The sequence below is a fragment of the Aricia agestis genome, chromosome 7, assembly GCF_905147365.1.
Source record: "Aricia agestis chromosome 7, ilAriAges1.1, whole genome shotgun sequence".
Lineage (NCBI taxonomy): Eukaryota > Metazoa > Arthropoda > Insecta > Lepidoptera > Lycaenidae > Aricia > Aricia agestis.
The window spans coordinates 5,033,952-5,052,420 of record NC_056412.1 but is presented as its reverse complement, the minus strand read 5'-3'; the positions used below and the strand labels follow the sequence as shown (position 1 = coordinate 5,052,420).

The 18,469-nt window shown below is 43.3% G+C and overlaps 2 protein-coding genes across 5 annotated transcripts in view; both read left to right on the top strand.

Moving 5' to 3' along the window:
- Positions 1 to 759, top strand: part of LOC121729000 (fatty acid synthase-like) — a 31,410-nt gene extending 30,651 nt beyond the window's left edge. For all 4 annotated transcript variants that reach the window (XM_042117367.1, XM_042117368.1, XM_042117366.1 and 1 more), the window contains one exon: positions 145 to 759. In XM_042117367.1, coding sequence (XP_041973301.1) covers positions 145 to 704 — 560 coding nt within the window. In that variant the 3' untranslated portion in view covers positions 705 to 759. The remainder of the gene's footprint in view (positions 1 to 144) is intronic.
- A 4,258-nt stretch (positions 760 to 5,017) lies between these two features.
- Positions 5,018 to 18,326, top strand: LOC121729006 (palmitoyltransferase Hip14). The gene is made up of 4 exons (XM_042117376.1): positions 5,018 to 5,387; positions 10,066 to 10,669; positions 16,214 to 16,414; positions 17,308 to 18,326. The coding sequence occupies exons 1-4, from the start codon at positions 5,137 to 5,139 to the stop codon at positions 18,052 to 18,054; spliced, it is 1,803 nt and encodes a 600-aa protein (XP_041973310.1). The 5' UTR covers positions 5,018 to 5,136; the 3' UTR covers positions 18,055 to 18,326.
- The last annotated feature ends 143 nt before the right edge of the window (positions 18,327 to 18,469 follow it).

Below are 18,469 nucleotides of genomic sequence, written 5' to 3'. Positions count from 1 at the left end.
CTTTTTTATTTTTTACCTATGTATTTAACATTTTGTTGACGCGGACGAAGTCGCGGGTAACAGCTAGTCTATAATATGATCTTTGAAGCCATAAAAGGATTTTTTTATCCACAAGCAATTTTGTGTATTTTGAACTTTTCGCAGGTTTGACTGGAACAGTGTTCTGCATCGGCGGGACACCGACCGAAGTGATCGACGATTTTAAAAGTAACCTCATAGACTTTAAGACTGACGCGGAGCTGCAAGTGGGCGTCCTGAAGCATGCGTACTCGCTTTTTACCAAAGAAGATTCTAGTGTGATAGGTCAATTGACTAGTATGGAGTGGCCGACGAAGCTTTCGATATGCGTGAGCCTAATGCGAGGCAAAACCACCCACTCCATGCAATACATTAGGAAGTGGATCGAATATATGTACAAACAGTTGTCTACGTTAGTGAATACAACGCACGAAATCAATAAAATTTCCTCTCAAATAATATCCCTCCGGCCACGATATCCGACCAGCGTGGATACATCCCTCCAAGAATGTTCGGAGAAAAAAGTGGTGACGTATCAGCTGGAGTCACCGCTGTGTTCTGCGCACTTGGACATGATGTGCGCCACCATCATCAACTCGCACTTAGACCGTGACATTTTGGAGACATTTAAAAATAGAAATATTTGTGACTCGTATAGAATCCTGGGCAAAATTGTGACTTTCTGATTTTTGAAGGTTGTAGTGAACTATTCCTTCTTTGTTCTTGCTTAGTCTTATTGGATGCTAAGAGGATACACCAGGGGCGAGAGAAATTGAAAATAGGTATTTGAAAATGTATTGCTGTCTCACCAATCTCAAGTCTCCCACCGCAGAGCGCGATAGAGACAACACGACAAAAGTTCTTATAAAAGAACAGAAAATCTTCGATTCGTTGTCCGCTGATTCCTTCTCCAAAACTTAACCGATTTAAGTACTTTTTTCATTAAGAATTAAAGCAAGGCTTGAGCTGTGTTCCTATGTTTTAATTTTTTTGTATATTTTAGCCAGTTTTGTTGTCTGGGTGTTTGAACACAGAGGAAAATCTGGCCTTTTTTTGGGTTTTTGGACGTTCTTATCATTTTTAATAATAAAATTATGGAAAAAAAAGAAAACATAGGGACATGGTAATAGTGGCTATAGATATTCAGGAAAAAAATCATAACTCTACTTGCATTATCCAGGGAGGAAACAGGGGACAACGTTTGTATGGAAAAACGGCGGTGTGGATTCCTCTTAAGTAATAAATAATATTATTTTTATTTGTTTTATTTAACTTATTTAAATTCCTTACATACATAATATACGTAAAATAATAATAGGTACATAATAGGTTGGGACTTGGGAAACAATTGTTGCTCTATTCCGCTACGTCCACGGGATCCCGACAGGGAGAGCCATGCTTCGGCACGAATGGGCCGGCTCGACCAGAGAAATACCACGTTCTCACAGAAAACCGGCGTGAAACAGCGCTTGCGCTGTCTTTGGCTGGTTTTATAGTTATGCGTTTCGCAGCGCCGTTGGAGCGCGCGCGTTCTAAGATGTAAGGCTGGTTTTACAGTCACGCGTTTCGGCAGCGCCGTCGGAGCGCGCGCGTTCAAAGCTGTAACAAACGTATGGACGAACGGCGCTGCTCAAGCGCGCGACTTTAAAACGCTACTACTACCCCCATACATCTTCGAACGCGCGGCGCTCCGACGGCGCTGCCGAAACGCTTAACTATAAAACCAGCCTAACGAACATACGGGCGAACGGCGCTGCTCAAGCGCGCGACTTAGAAACGCAACTACTACCCCCATACATCTTCGAACGCGCGGCGCTCCAACGGCGCTGCCGAAACGCTTAACTATAAAACCAGCCTAACAAACGTATGGACGAACGGCGCTGCTCAAGCGCGCGACTTAGAAACGCAACTACTACCCCCATACGGCTGGTTTTACAGTCACGCGTTTCGGCAGCGCCGTCGGAGCGCGCGCGCTCGGATATGTAAGGCTGGTTTTATAGGCTGGTTTTACAGTCACGCGTTTCGGCAGCGCCGTCGGAGCGCGCGCGCTCGGATATGTATGGGGGTAGTAGTTGCGTTTTAAAGTCCGCGCGCTTGAGCAGCGCCGTTCGTCCATACGTTTGTTAGGCTGGTTTTATAGTAGAGCGTTTCGCAGCGCTGTTGGAGCGCCGCGCGTTCGAATATGTATGGGGGTAGTAGTTGCGTTTTAAAGTCCGCGCGCTTGAGCAGCGCCGTTCGTCCATACGTTTGTAAGGCTGGTTTTATAGTAGAGCGTTTCGCAGCGCCGTTGGAGCGCCGCGCGTTCGAATATGTATGGGGGTAGTAGTTGCGTTTTAAAGTCCGCGCGCTTGAGCAGCGCCGTTCGTCCATACGTTTGTTACAGCTTCGAACGCGCGCGCTCCAACGGCGCTGCGAAACGCTCTACTATAAAACCAGCCTAAGGCTGGTTTTATAGTTAAGCGTTTCGGCAGCGCCGTTGGAGCGCCGCGCGTTCGAAGATGTATGGGGGTAGTAGTTGCGTTTCTAAGTCGCGCGCTTGAGCAGCGCCGTTCGCCCGTACATCTTAGAACGCGCGCGCTCCAACGGCGCTGCCGAAACGCCGAAACGCTTAACTATAAAACCAGCCTTACAGCTTCGAACGCGCGCACTCCAACGGCGCTGCGAAACGCTCTACTATAAGGCTGGTTTTATAGTTAAGCGTTTCGGCAGCGCCGTTGGAGCGCCGCGCGTTCGAAGATGTATGGGGGTAGTAGTTGCGTTTCTAAGTCGCGCGCTTGAGCAGCGCCGTTCGCCCGTATGTTCGTTACAGCTTCGAACGCGCGCGCTCCGACGGCGCTGCGAAACGCGTGACTGTAAAACCAGCCTAAAACCAGCCTTACAGCTTCGAACGCGCGCGCTCCAACGGCGCTGCGAAACGCGTGACTGTAAAACCAGCCTTAGTTATGCGTTTCGCAGCGCCGTTGGAGCGCGCGCGTTCAAAGCTGTAACAAACGTATGGACGAACGGCGCTGCTCAAGCGCGCGACTTTAAAACGCTACTACTACCCCCATACATCTTCGAACGCGCGGCGCTCCAACGGCGCTGCCGAAACGCTTAGGCTGGTTTTATAGTAGAGCGTTTCGCAGCGCCGTTGGAGCGCGCGCGTTCGAAGCTGTAACAAACGTAGGCTGGTTTTACAGTCACGCGTTTCGGCAGCGCCGTCGGAGCGCCGCGCGTTCGAAGATGTATGGGGGTAGTAGTAGCGTTTTAAAGTCGCGCGCTTGAGCAGCGCCGTTCGTCCATACGTTTGTAAGGCTGGTTTTATAGTAGAGCGTTTCGCAGCGCCGTTGGAGCGCGCGCGTTCGAAGCTGTAACAAACGTATGGACGAACGGCGCTGCTCAAGCGCGCGGACTTTAAAACGCAACTACTACCCCCATACATATTCGAACGCGCGGCGCTCCAACGGCGCTGCGAAACGCTCTACTATAAAACCAGCCTTACAGCTTCGAACGCGCGCGCTCCAACGGCGCTGCGAAACGCTCTACTATAAAACCAGCCGTATGGACGAACGGCGCTGCTCAAGCGCGCGGACTTTAAAACGCAACTACTACCCCCATACATATTCGAACGCGCGGCGCTCCAACGGCGCTGCCGAAACGCTCTACTATAAAACCAGCCTTAACTATAAAACCAGCCTAACGAACATACGGGCGAACGGCGCTGCTCAAGCGCGCGACTTAGAAACGCAACTACTACCCCCATACATCTTCGAACGCGCGGCGCTCCAACGGCGCTGCCGAAACGCACTATAAAACCAGCCTTAATCTTCGAACGCGCGGCGCTCCAACGGCGCTGCCGAAACGCTTAACTATAAAACCAGCCTTTCGCCGAGTGAGTGAGTTTACCGGAGGCCCAATCCCCTACCCTATTCCCTTCCCTACCCTCCCCTATTCCCTTCCCTTCCCTTCCCTACCCTCCCTATTACCCTATTCCCTCCTAAAAGGCCGGCAACGCACCTACAGCTCTTCTGATGCTGCGAGTGTCCATGGGCGACGGAAGTTGCTTTCCATCAGGTGACCCGTTTGCTCGTTTGCCCCCTTATTTTCATTAAAAAAAAAGGCTATATGCTTGTGTGGAAAAAAATGTGGGTCCACAAGTCGTTAACGGGGGTCTATAAAAATGTATTTGGTGACCCGACTTGACTTCTAAGTCTCATTCAGCCAAAGTCATAAGAAGCTCAGAAATTGTTTTTGTAAGAACTTGCATATTCCATATTCGGAGTGTGTCAAGACTCAAGACTCAAGGCTCACCGACGCGACGCGATGCCGTGCTACCCGCCCGCCTAGTTATAGTCGTGTCTGAACTGTCTATTAGCCTTGATTTGAAAAGCACAGCGACTGCTACATAAAATAATGAAAGCGCACGGAATAGCAACTTCTATGGTTCAGTATTGGGGGGTGTTAGAGGGTGTCCGCAGTATGCGCCAAAACCTTAAAAATGGGCCACGAAACAAAGGAGTTTGGGAACCTCTGCTCTAGGCCCTAGGGTTAAATCATTAATATTGATGAACGTAATTTTTTATTCCTAATATTTTTTTTGTTGCGGCCCGCGACACCAAGATCAAAACATGTTTGTGGCCCGTGTGAAAAAAAGGTTGGGGACCACTGGTCTAGATGCCCGCTTATGCTTCGAAGCTTCACAACCTATATTATATTATCTTCGAGTAAATTAAAAAAATCTGTGAATTGGAATATATATAGAATCCAACCGTCCTGAAGTTTATTCTTCATGTTAGTCGTAACTCGTAATATTATCTGATTTTGCACAAGATCATGGCCTTTTAATAGTTTTAGACTAGTTTTAGAACTGATATCGTATTTAATAATTAAAACCTATGTTCCTCTACTCACACTCCTAGACTTTAGTAATGAGAGAGATAAAAAAAACTACACGTCAAATTTGGTTTTGACATCAATAATGTCAAAGTTTGACATTTCGCAAAAATTGTATTTGATTCATTTGATTTTTGTACGCACGTCTTGTAAATTCGATGTTCTACATGAAAAACCTCTGAATGCGTATAAATTGTGACAAAGTGCCGTGATAATGATAAGACTGTCGCGTGCCCATTGATTATAATGTACGACAGCACGTGCGGGGCTGCCGCTACCGGGCAATGCGGTAAGGCGCAACGGGAAAGCGACGGGCCTCCTTCTAGGGAGCAGCCGCCGGCGCCCTTGGAGCGCGACTATAGTGGGTTCGACATAGTGAAGGCGACGCAGTATGGTGCATTCTCTCGCGTCAAGGAGCTGGTTGAAGCAGGGTGGGACGTCAACCAGCCAGACCATGAAACTGTCACCCTGTTACACTGGGCGGCTATTAACAACAGGTAAGAAGAAGCTCATAATATGTATGTCCTATATTATACATATTATTGTTATCACTGCAGCACTTGACAAAAGTAGAAACAGTATATTAATGTTACTTCAATCCAAAATGTAGGTAGCAACAAGCTAATGCTACTTTAAAACTAATAAATACTGTAACTATTGATACAAAATAAATTTATTCACTTTTACAAAATATGTAAATGGATTTTTATTGTATGTTAATCAGAATATTATTTAACTTTGTTCTTTTTTTTTGGAATGGTATTTTGATTTGTTACAGTGCAATTTCAAATAATGTAAATTGATACTGACACACTGTAAAGATATTACTTAATCGGCCATGTCTCTTTCTTCTTTTATAGAATTCAAATCATTTTGGTTAAAAATAAGATTTTATCAAAATAAAATTTGCCAAAGATAGTAGACTGCAGGGACTTGAAATTAATAAATTAAGACTCCAACTTTCTTACATCACAACCATTATTTACAACTTGAATGAAAAAGGAAGTAAAATAATATGAAACACAAACACAAATTTACAGTTTTCATTAATCAGGTAACAGTACTGTTATACTTCTGAACACTTTCCAAACCTGACTAACACGGTATTATTACGTAAGCAACAATATATTTTAACACTCTCCCTGCCATAGGATCCGCCGGCGACCCCCAATAATTCTTGTGCAGCGAGCCAATGCATTTTTGTAACTATTTAGTCAGGAGGCCATGGGGTCCGCCGGTAGGCCCCAATATTTTAATTTCAGCACACCACACAATTTGCATAGTTTTAATTAGTATGCTATCCTGTTATTAAGACAGTTATGCCGCCGACTGCTCTTCTCGCAAATCATGTTGAAAATCCTATTGCTGACCATCGTAATCATACATTGTTACCAACAGCTGCACTTGCAAGGAAAAACAAGTGTTGAAGCCCAAAAAGCTCACCAAAAGACAAGCACTGCATGCCTTTTATGCCCTACTTATCCTAGTGTTTCGTGACAATACACGTCAAAGTATGTTTATAAACATTAATATGAGTTTTTTACTTAATACTTTATTTATATGATATTTTTATTTATAATATTCTCAGTCTCATAAAAAATATACTATTCATCCTACGGACTTCATTTTTTTATTTTATTTGTAGCTAAATTTAGTTGATTATTATTAATAGCTTGGATACTATTCTGTGTACAAGCCACACTCTATAATGGCGTCTTAAATTGGAATGCCAAAGGAACTATTAATACATACCTTGAAAATAACGATTTATATTATAAAATCGGCCAAGTGTGAGTTGGACTCGCACACGAAGGGTTCCGGGTACGGAATATAGCTCTATAATGGTAATGGAGAAAGTTACTAGGTATCAGTGTTGTCACACCGAATTTTAGAAAATCAGTAGATTTTAGAGAATCAGTTAAATTGGTAGAATTAGGTAGATGTTAGAACCAAAAATTCGTAGATCTACCACCCGCATATCAGTATTTTTTTTAGCCATTTCTGTTTAATATTGCTTCAATATTGCTTTCAATTTCATTCTTTTTATGGCATTGTCTCGTATTGAATGCATGTACAGTGTACACATATTACATAATATTATTTATTATGCATTTACGTATTGAATATATTTGTTGATTAGTGGTTTTTAACGAAATTGCTTTCAATGTAATTGAACCGTCTAAATCCGCCTTTTCGTTCCAAAATGTTAAACGTTCCGGTTCGCGAAAAAAACAAATGTATTGTTGTCACCACTCTTGTAACGATTCAGACCGTTCACAGAGTAATCTGCGTTCCGAAAGTGAGTGAACAGTTAAACAGCTGCAGCTCGTGTAGTAGCTGTCCGTTTTTGTTTTTAAATGATAATTGCTAAAGAGAGTATTGTGCCAAGACGACTCAATTTGTACCAAAATGCTATCCGAGGGGTCCATAACATTTATTATTTGTATTTTATATGTGAATAATGATATATCGAAATGGCTTTTTTTGCTCTTTATCAATAACGGCAACAGGTAGGCACTTGGAATTTTCACCAAGGCCTTAATTATATGTGTACTTTAATAATTAATAATAATATTGAAATAAAATAAAAAATTAAGGGGGGCTCCCATACAAAAATTACTAAATTAGGCCAAAAATTGCATTGTTTTATGGGAGCCCCCCTTATTTTTATTTTAACATTATTATTAAATACTAGATGTCCCGCGCGGCTTTGCCCGCGTAAATTAGGAATTTTACGGAAACCGTACATTTTCGCATTAAAAAAAGCTTATGTCCCTGCTCCCTTCACGTGGTCCTCTCTATATCTGTGCCAAATATTGCCATAAAAATTGCTCCAGTAGTTCGTGACATAAACCCTTTCTAATATTTCTCCCGTTTTTCCTACATTTTCCAGAGTTTCTTCAGTTGTATTAGTCTTAGCGTGATAATTATAATTTAGCCTATAGCCTTACTTGATAAATGAGCTGATCTAACACTGAAATATTTTTTTTAATCGGACCTGTAGATCCTGTGTTCCTGAGATTTGCGTGTTCAAGCAAACATACTCTTCAGGTTTATAATATTAAGTATAGATTTTTTTAAGTATCGTTTGACAAACTCGAGTCTAAAAGACTATAAGGGTCATAATAGACTCATAATCATGGGACGATGCATGCTATAATATGGTAGTGATGACGATGAATGTAATTTGCATAGTAGCATATGCTTTCCGTTCTTAAAATAACGCCGAAACTCCCTAACATGTATCTATAAGGAATCAGGAGTTCTCTCAGCACCTTCCGAACCGCGGTATACCAGGTATAGCTCGGTGCAAAATCTTACTTATTGGTAGCATATGTTTAGAATACTTCTCACGAAACCGAAGTCACCCCATGTTACCCTATAAATTTTGAGGACTTCCCTCGATTACTTATGGATCCTTCATCAGATCACCACTTTTGTGAATATAGTACCAAATTGGGATGATACCCTATATACCAAAAGAAAAATTTTGAAAATGGGTTTACAAACGGTGGAGTAATCGTTGAACATAAAGAAACGAACATAACACCTCCCCCATTTTGAAAGTCGGTTAAAATTGTAACCTATATAATGTGTTATTCTGATGTATAAGCTATTATATTATTGTCAAGTTTCATTAAGAGGAGTCCTCACCGCCCTTTTTTCCATACAAACATTGTCCCCTGTTTCCTCCCTGGATAATGCTAGTAGAGTTATAATTTTTTTCCTGAATATCTACGGCCACTAATACAATGTCCCTATGTTTTCTTTTTTTCATAATTTAATTATTAAATAAGATATGAACGTTCAAAAACCCAAAAAATGGCCAGATTTTCCGCTGTGTTCAAACGTCCAGAAAACAGATTTGGCTAGATTATACAAAAAAAGGCAAAACATAGGAACACAGCTCAAGCCTTTTTTTAATCTTTAATGAAAAAAGTACTTAAATCGGTTAAGTTTTGGAGAAGGAATCAGGGGACAACGAATCGTTGATTTTCTGGATTTTCTGCAGTTGTCTCTATCGCGTTCTGCGGTATAGGCTTGAGGTAAGGGAGACAGCTATAGATATTACACGTACTTTTTTTTCATTTCTCTAGCCCCTGGTGTATCCTCTTAAAATCCGTTTGGTAGTTTTTGCGTGAAAGAGTAACAAACATCTATACATCCAATCTTTCGCCTTTATAATATTAGTAGGATTAAAATAAATATAACTAAGGACTTTGTGAAAAATTCAAGTACCTACCTGTTGATATTATTGATATAAAGCAAAAAAGGCCAAAAAATCATGTTTGTTGTATGGGAACCCCCCTTAAATATATAATTTTTTTGTATTCGTTGTTATAGCGGCAACAGATAATACCTACATAATTTGTGAAAATTTCAACTCTGTAGCTATTACCAGACAGACAGGCAGACTGACGGACAAAGAACGTCTTAGTACTAGGGTCCCGTTTTTACCCTTTGGGTATGGAACCCTAATAATATGTTAATTTATACAGCATGACTGGTGAGACATGTTCAATACTCGAGGACGTGATATTTGGCTAGTATATTAAATTATCTGTAAGCCGCAAACTGTTTTTGTAATTTTGACATAAAAATATAAGTAATAAAGATAGTTTGCAAATCATCTGAATTAAAAATTTTAACTTTTAGGAATCTGGAATAGAATTTCGGATATCAGTTATTATCTATTTTATCAAGTTGTTTTGTCTGTGAGATAATTACCGAATTTAAAAATTTATCTATAAGTTTTGTGTAAAAATCAACCTTTGGTTAAAATAGAAAGTAGACTTTAGTCAACAGTCAACTCAACAGTAATTTACACTTTCTTATAAGTATATAAAATTCTCGTGTCACAATGCTAGGCTGCATACTCCTCTGAAACGGCTTTACTGATTGTAACCAAATTTTATACATGCATATTCAGTGGGTCTGAGAATCGGCTACTGGCTACTTATTATATTGATAAGTGCATTTGTTGAATAAATAATAGTAAATTATTACAACTCGAGACTGACGACGACCATTATTTGTGCGACGGGATAGCGATGGACGTTGCCATGGTGACATACTTATTTAGTCACTTCAATAAAATAATATTGGTGAAAAAAAAATGAGACTAGACACTTACCTACAACAATATTTTAAGGTAATTTATTAAATAATTTCCAGACGGGAGATCATCGAGTATCTGCTGTCGAAGGGCGCGGTGGTGGACGCCATCGGCGGCGAGCTGCAGTCCACGCCGCTGCACTGGGCCACGCGGCAGGGCCACCTCGAGGCCACCGTGGTGCTCGTGAACGCCGGCGCCGACCCCTCCGTGCGCGACGCCGAGGGCTGCGCCTGCCTGCACCTGGCCGCGCAGTTCGGCCACACCGCCGTCGTCGCGTACCTGGTGGCGCGCGGCACGCCGCCCGACGCGCCCGACGCCGCCGGCATGACGCCGCTCATGTGGGCCAGCTGGAAGGTGTCGGCCGTGGACCCCGCGCGCCTGCTGCTCACTCTGGGCGCGTCCCCCGCCCCCGCGGACCGCTCGCACGGCAACACGGCGTTGCACTGGGCCATTCTTGCGCGCAACACCACCGCCATATCCACCCTCATCCTGTACGGCAACGCGAGCCTTGACGTGCCCAACCTGCGCGGCGTCACGCCGCTGGCGATGATGCAGAGCTACGCCGACTCGCTGTGGGTCGGCGCCAAGGTCTCCGACAAGATCAAGGAGCACACCCTAGCCACCTCTAAGAAGAATTTCATCCGCAGACTGGCATACGATAAGGTAACCACATCTAATCTATAGTAATATTATAAAGCGGAAAAGTTTGTTTGTTTGAACGCGCTAATCTCAGGAACTACTGGTCCGATTTGAAAAATTCTTTCAGTGTTAGATAGCCCAATTATTATTGCGGAAGGCTATAGGCTACGTTTTATCACGCTAAGACTAATGGGTGCGAAGAAATAGAGGAAAATGTGGAAAAACGGGGGGAAATTATTTGAAAGGGCTTATTTAAACGCGCTAATCTATAATATAATAATAATAATTATCTATATATCTTAGGAACTACTGGACCGATTTGAAAATTTCTTTCAGCGTTAGATAGCCCATTTATCAAGGAAGGATATAGGGTATATTTTATTACGCTAAGACTAATACGAGCGCAAAAATAGAGGAATATTTGGAAAAAATGGGAGAAATTATTTGAAAGGGCTTATCTCACGAACTACTGGATTTTTTTTTTCTGTTATTTGGCACAGATAAGAAGTCTACCACGTGAAGGATTGTAGGGGTTGTCTCCTACAGATGCTGGATGCTGGATGCTGGATGATGCTGATACTGATAGGTGTTAAATGATACGCTCTTGATGCTTGATAATGCTCTGTTATTGCTCTGTTATAACACTGCTGCTGTTCTGCTTAAATGCATAAATTTATACAAGTTCATACGTGCCGGTCAATGTCATACCGATCCGTACAAGTTTAAATGACGAGTAAGCAAACGTGCCGGTTCAATGTACGTGCTGGCTCAATGTCATTCCGAGCCGTACGTGTTTAGTGAACCGTACATCTTGCCACTCTAAAAGAAAGAAAGAATCTAAAATATAAACGTAAATTAATTTAAGAGATAACGAAAACTAAACATTTAACAAATTAAAAAAGGAAAGATTTAGTCTATCCGGGGAAGTCTGGGGAATGTGACCGTCGATGTCGCGGTGGGGGCGCATTCCTCGCTCCGACACAGGCGTGCAGGCAGCGCGTAGACGGGGGGTGCGGGCGCGGGACTGGTCCGCTCCGTCGGCTCCTCTGGCGGCGTCTCCCGACTGCTCGATGGTCATTGATGTTCGCTTTCTTTGGACCAGGAATCTGTTGCTGTATGGTCCCGTACACTCCATCGTCTCTTTTTGTGCTAGGTATGGAGACCGATGTATTAATAAAGTTATTCAATGTTGATGTTGTAGGTAGCATAATTCCTTGCTGATGTTGCATTTTGATATTGATGTTGTTCGAGTTGTGACGTCCCAGCAACGTAAAGGTGTCTCCTTTCACAGTCAAGTCCTGACCTGGGACAATAATGCTGTTTGTGGTGTCATTTTCTTTACGTATGTGACCCAGTGACTCATTTTGATGAATAAACTCTTTGAGGCTATCTGATGACTCTTTGCTGTTGTTCTTGATTTCCCAGTTCTTGGATACATTTTCTTCTTGTTTTAATATTGCATATGAATAGTGACGTTTCGGTGTTTTGCTGGAATTTGGAGCGTCTGTTGTTGAGAGCGATGTACTCGATGTTGACCGCCACACGTCCACGTTCTGCGATGTTTGCAGTTTGCTGTTTGAGTACACGACTGAATCATGAATTTTCGTGTTATGCGGTCCATTGCACTGCTTGCAACGCCGCGTTGATATACATGGTCTATTATGATGTGTGTAGAGACAATTTATGCAGATATTATGTTTTTGCAAAATCTCTATTTGCTCTCTGCCTGATAGGTTAAAAAATGTTGTACACATGTAGAGATCGTGGAATGCCTTACATACAACACATGATTTTTGTCTGTATGTTACAAAGGCTTGATATTGTCCTTTCCGGGAATGTTCGTTTTGATATTGCGACCATGTCGAGTTTTTGTTATAATTTGACGATCTCGGTGCTTGATAAACTTGTTTGCTTGTGATGTTATTTTCCTTTTCCCTGTGCTGAATAGGCTCTAAGGCTGTAAACTTGCTCTCGATAAATGTCATGAACTCTTCAAGTGTAGGAATAGACCGTGACTCCTTGCGGGACTCTTGGTAGTTGGTGTAGGTGTCCACATCCAGCTTTTTGCAAAGAATGTGGACCAATAGCGGATCCCAGCTGTTAGTATCCACTCCCAAATTATGGATGGCGTGAATACATTCGGTAGTGGTGTCGTAGAGCTTCTTCAGTTCATAAGATGACTGTTTGTGACTGGTTGGTTGACTGAGAAGGATTTCGACTTGTTTGGTGAAAAGCAGCTGAGGATTGTTGTAGCGATGATTTAAAATTTCCCAGGCGATCTCGTAGTTTTCTGCTGATATGTGAAGATGTTGAATTATGCGCTCCGCCTCCCCTTTAACTTTACATTTTAAATGCTGCATTTTTTGCGCGTCAGTGATATATTTGTTATTATGTATTGCTTCGGTATATAAATCGTGGAATGTTGGCCATTGTTCATAATTACCAGTAAATATTGGTATATCTATCTGGGGCAAAGATTGTTGTACATGTGCGTTAGAGTATAATTTTTGATTTAAACTTCTTTTCGCGGTGATATATTTTGACTCTATTTCGGTGAATGCTTCCTCGTAATCGGTGTCGTTTCCCGATGATAAAATGTCTATGCGCAGGTGAAGTTCGTCGATGTTACGCCATCGCTGTTGAAGGTTATGCAGCTCGTCCTCAATCTCCCATTTCTCTTCGATGTTTTGTTCGCTGATACGTTTTAATTGCCGCTCTAGTGCCCGAAAATTGGCGTACTGCTGTACCAAAATCTCTTGATGATCCTGGCTAGCATCAAGATGGATTTTTGGCACTTGAAATACAGTCCCCGGAGTTGCCTTGGAAGTAGAAGGTGATGAAATCTGTGTGATAGTCGGAGTCGGGGGCCTTTCAGAGTCCGATATCACGGTGGCTCTTAATGTTATATAAAATTGCTTAACCTCAGAGTAGATTTCTTTCTTCAAATATTCTGATGACTTGTCTTCGACTCCCTGCAGTGTTTTGTTGTTTTGTTCAAATTCACCCCACAAGTTATCTATTGCCGTGATACGTTTTTGAAAATATTCCGAGGTTTTTCTAATTGCGGAGTCCTTTTTATAATTGATGTGGATCTTCTCGATCTCTTTAATTATAGCGCTCTGACGTGCCAGTAGCTCTTGCATGATGATGGAGGGTGTTAATAGTCTTTACAGTATGTGCGTTCTGTCTCAACTCTTCCGGGGCGACCCGCTTGTGGGAGACCGGTTGAGCCGATTCGCTACCGTATCAAGACAATAAAAACACACCAAATGATAAGTGATGTTCCTTGCAGTACCTGATGATGTTGTGCTGTACGTCTTGAGCTGCTGTGACCTTGATGATGATGCTCCTTACAGCTTATTTTCAATGCTGGTAAGTTGTGCTCCTGATAAACCACAGATGCGTTGATTCCTTGCTCGAAGGACCATATGTAGGGGTTGTCTCCTACAGATGCTGGATGCTGGATGATGCTGATACTGATAGGTGTTAAATGATACGCTCTTGATGCTTGATAATGCTCTGTTATTGCTCTGTTATAACACTGCTGCTGTTCTGCTTAAATGCATAAATTTATACAAGTTCATACGTGCCGGTCAATGTCATACCGATCCGTACAAGTTTAAATGACGAGTAAGCAAACGTGCCGGTTCAATGTACGTGCTGGCTCAATGTCATTCCGAGCCGTACGTGTTTAGTGAACCGTACATCTTGCCACTCTAAAAGAAAGAAAGAATCTAAAATATAAACGGAAAGAATCTAAAATATATTAGTGAACCGTACAAGGATTATAGACTATTTTTTGTGGACTTATTTATCTGTGAAATGTCTAATTTACGCGGGCGAAGCCGCGCGGAACGTCTAGTATAGTACAAAACTGCAGGTCGCCCTTCTTCGGCGCATCGCAGACGACAGACTATCCGTGACGCGCGTGTAAAAGTGCGTCACGGATAGTCTGTCGTCTGCACTGCGCCTACTTGTTACATTTGGACTGAACCATAGAGACGTAGATGACTATTCACTGTAGTATGCAAGTCTACTTTATTTTACCTTTATTTTGATGTCAGTTACTACAAACTTTGTATTTAAACTTTAATTCTTTAAGAGCCTATAGGTCTTTTTAAAATATATTTTGTTACATGTAACAAATAACAATGATGTAAATGACACATGAAACATTACACATAAAGAAAAAAAAATAAAGTTCGTTTACGGACGGTACTCGGTAGTTTGACGTGGCGACGTCAAAATTCAAATATTAAAGTTGCTCGAGCCGATCATGCCTCTCTAGTTCGTGCCGCGCTCTCGCTTGCGGAACACGACAATGAGCGTAACGGGACAATGATGTCATCTTTTTCGTGCACACAGCCCGTAGTATCGAGTTATTAGACGTCGTCACGTCAATATCTATACTAATATAATATTATAATTCTGCAGAGTTTGTTTGTTTGTTTGTTTGAACGCGCTAATCTCAGGAACTACTGGTCCGATTTGAAAAATTATTTTACTGTTGGATAGCCAATTGATTGAGGAAGGCTATAGGCTACATTTTATCACGCTAAGACTAATAGGAGCGAAGAAATAGAGGAAAATGTGGAAAAAACGGGGGAAATTGTATGAAAGGGCTTATTTTAACGCGCTAATCTCAGGAACTTCTTCCGATTTCAAAAATTCTTTCAGTGTTAGATAGCCCATTTATCGAGAAAAGCTATATAGGTTATATTTTATCTCGCTGAGACTAATAGGAGCTAAGAAATAGAGGAAAATGTGGAAAAAACGTGGGAGAATATATGAAAGGGCTTATTTGAACGCGCTAATCTCAGTAACTACTGGACCGATTTGAAAAATTCTTTCAGTGTTAGATAGCCCATTTATCGAGGAAGTTATATAATTTCCCCCGTTTTTTCCACATTTTCCTCTATTTCTTAGCTCTTATTAGTTCTAGCGTGATAAAATATAGCCTGTAGCCTACCTCGATGAATGGACTATCTAACATTGAAAGAATTTTTCAAATCGGGTAAGTAGGTCCTGAGATTAGCGCGTTCAGATAAGCCCTTTTAAATAATTTCCCCCCGTTTTTTCCACATTTTCCTCTATTTCTTCGCTCCTATTATACTTAGCGTGATAAAATATAGCCTACAGCCTTCCTCGATAAATGGGCTATCCAACAGTAAAATAATTTTTCAAATCGGACCAGTAGTTCCTGAGATTAGCACGTTCAAAAAAACAAACAAACAAACAAACTCTTCCCAATTATAATATTAGTATAGATTGCTTATTATCTTAAGAACTACTGGAGCAATTTTTGTGTTATTTGGCAAACATGAATAATAGACCACGTGAAGGAACAAAGGCTATTTTTTGCGGAAAAATGTACGGTTGCGTGAAATTCCTAAATTACGCAAGCAAAGCCGCGCGAAAAATCTATATATTATAAAATCGTAGGAAAGTCAATTCTGTATATTGAATATTTTTGTACAATAAATAATACTTGGGATGTGATCTACTATGCTAACGCGGACGAAGTCGCGGGCAACAGCTAGTAACTACATAAAAACGCTGCGATTCCAGAAGTTCCGGTGGTGGTGCGTGGTGAGCGTGCCGTTCGTGGCGTTCTACGTGACGGGGCTGCTGCTGGAGGCGGACGCGCCGTACGCGCTCAAGGCGCTGCTGCTGCTCTGCTTCTACGCACTGCTGCACTTCCTCACCAACGCGCTCTTCGACGACGACCTCAAGAACATCTTCCCGCTCAGCGTCTACCTCGCCACCAAGGTGAGTCTAGAACATCCATACATATATTTATAATTAAATGTATCTGTCTGTCTGTCTGTTACCTCTTCACACCCTAACCATGATTTTGCTGATAGGAATCGATATACTTTGAGTCCCGGGGAGGGCCATGTAATTGAATTTTTTACAGAGCAACCAAATTTACTTTAGGAAACTAGTGTTATGCATGTTGAAAGGAGTTTCACGAGAGTAGGTATAGCGCGTTTGAAACTAATTTCATTAAAATAACAGTGTGGTTAAGTTAAGTTAAGTGTGGTGTCACCAACAACATGGCTCTGTCAACATCAAAGTACAGAGAGAGAGACAAGACGTTGGTGGTTTCGAGGACGGGACGGAAGAAAGCATTTGTGTGCTACGCGTCTAATTACTGAATTAGCAGATGTTTAATTACTTTGTAGGCTGCCTCCCTAGTAGCATTATTTATAGATCCCAAAGACACTCGTTACGAAGGTGTTTTATATTTTTGTCGGCCGACCAACGTCGGTTTGCCATCTTGACGCGTATTTAACGCCGCACCTGCCGTGTGCGGATGGTTTCGCGGCACTAGTTTCATCTCACGTTTTTATCTTGAAAATTGCGTGAAACTAGTATCACGAAACCCATTCATGTATTATGAAACTGCAAAATTTACACGTGTGATTATATTTGAAATTAATGTCGTAAAACCAGTTTCAAGTCACTAGTTTCGCATTGTGAATTCGGCTTTAGAAGTTTAGATTATTTTCGAAATGCCGTTTAACGCCTTTGACGACGCAATTCGAGTTAATATAATATATAATTGTGTAACTTATCTAGACGCGATATCCTTATTCAAGTTTAACCTCTAACGCACGATCTGCAAGGCGTACCTAAAAAAAGTGCCGTTTAACTCACAGGTGTGGTTCTACATAACGTGGATGGCGTTCGTGGCGCCGGCGGTGTCGGCGGCGGCGACGGCGGGCTTCCTGCTGTGCTCGCTGGCGCTGTGGTACACGTTCCTGCGCTCGTGGCGCTCCGACCCCGGCGTGATCGCCGCCTCGCGCGCCGAGCGCATGCGCACCATCGTCGAGCTCTCCGAGGGCGGCGCCGGCGGCTTCGAGCCCGCGCGCTTCTGCTCAGCCTGCCTGCTGCGCCGCCCGCTCCGCTCCAAGCACTGCTCTGTGTGCAACCGCTGCGTCGCCAAGTTCGACCACCACTGCCCGTGGGTCGCCAACTGCATTGGCGCGAGGAACCACCGCCACTTCGTCGGCTTCCTGATCAGCCTGCTGGTGATGTGCTGCTGGATGGTGTGGGGCGGTGTCGCGTACTACCGCGCGCGCTGCCCGCCCGAGCCGGCCGCGTGGCCCGCGTGCAACGCGTGGGTCGCGTGGGTGCTGCTCAACGCCGGCTTCCACCTGGTGTGGGTGACGGTGCTGACGGCGTGCCAGCTGTACCTGGTGGTGTGCCTGGGCATGACGACCAACGAGTCGCTGAACCGCGGCCGCTACCGCCACTTCCAGGAGCTGGGCGGGCGGTCGCCGTTCTCGCGCGGGCCGCTGCGCAACCTGGCCGACTTTCTGGGCGTGCGCGTGTGCGGCGCCGCGCCCCGCGACACCGACTGGACGTCCGACGACGAGCCCATGCTGCCGAGCCGCTACGTGTGAGCGCGGCCCGACGCCGGTCCGGGCCAGCCCGTCTAGCGGGCCGGCGTCGCCCGCGCCCCCGCCGCCCCCCGCCGCCCGGGGCGCGCCCTCACCACCGCCCCGCGATTATGTATACTCCGCTGAGTGAGTACAATCTAACGTAGGAGCACTGGATGCGGATAATATTCCTCCACCTAAGCCTCGAGGCGTGGTACTAGGCCGGAGTATAAGGGGCCGTGCTATACTGGAATGGCAGCGGCGAGGCGAGCACTTTCAGTGTCATATGATTTTAAACTTTATCTTAATTACTCCGGTGTAGCGCGGCCCTAAATCTAGTGTAATGATTTAAAAGCTTAAAACTTGTCAACTCTTGAAATAGCTCGTAGAAATACTTTTTATCTCGTGTAACTATTAAAAACTTAAAACATTTTTGTCC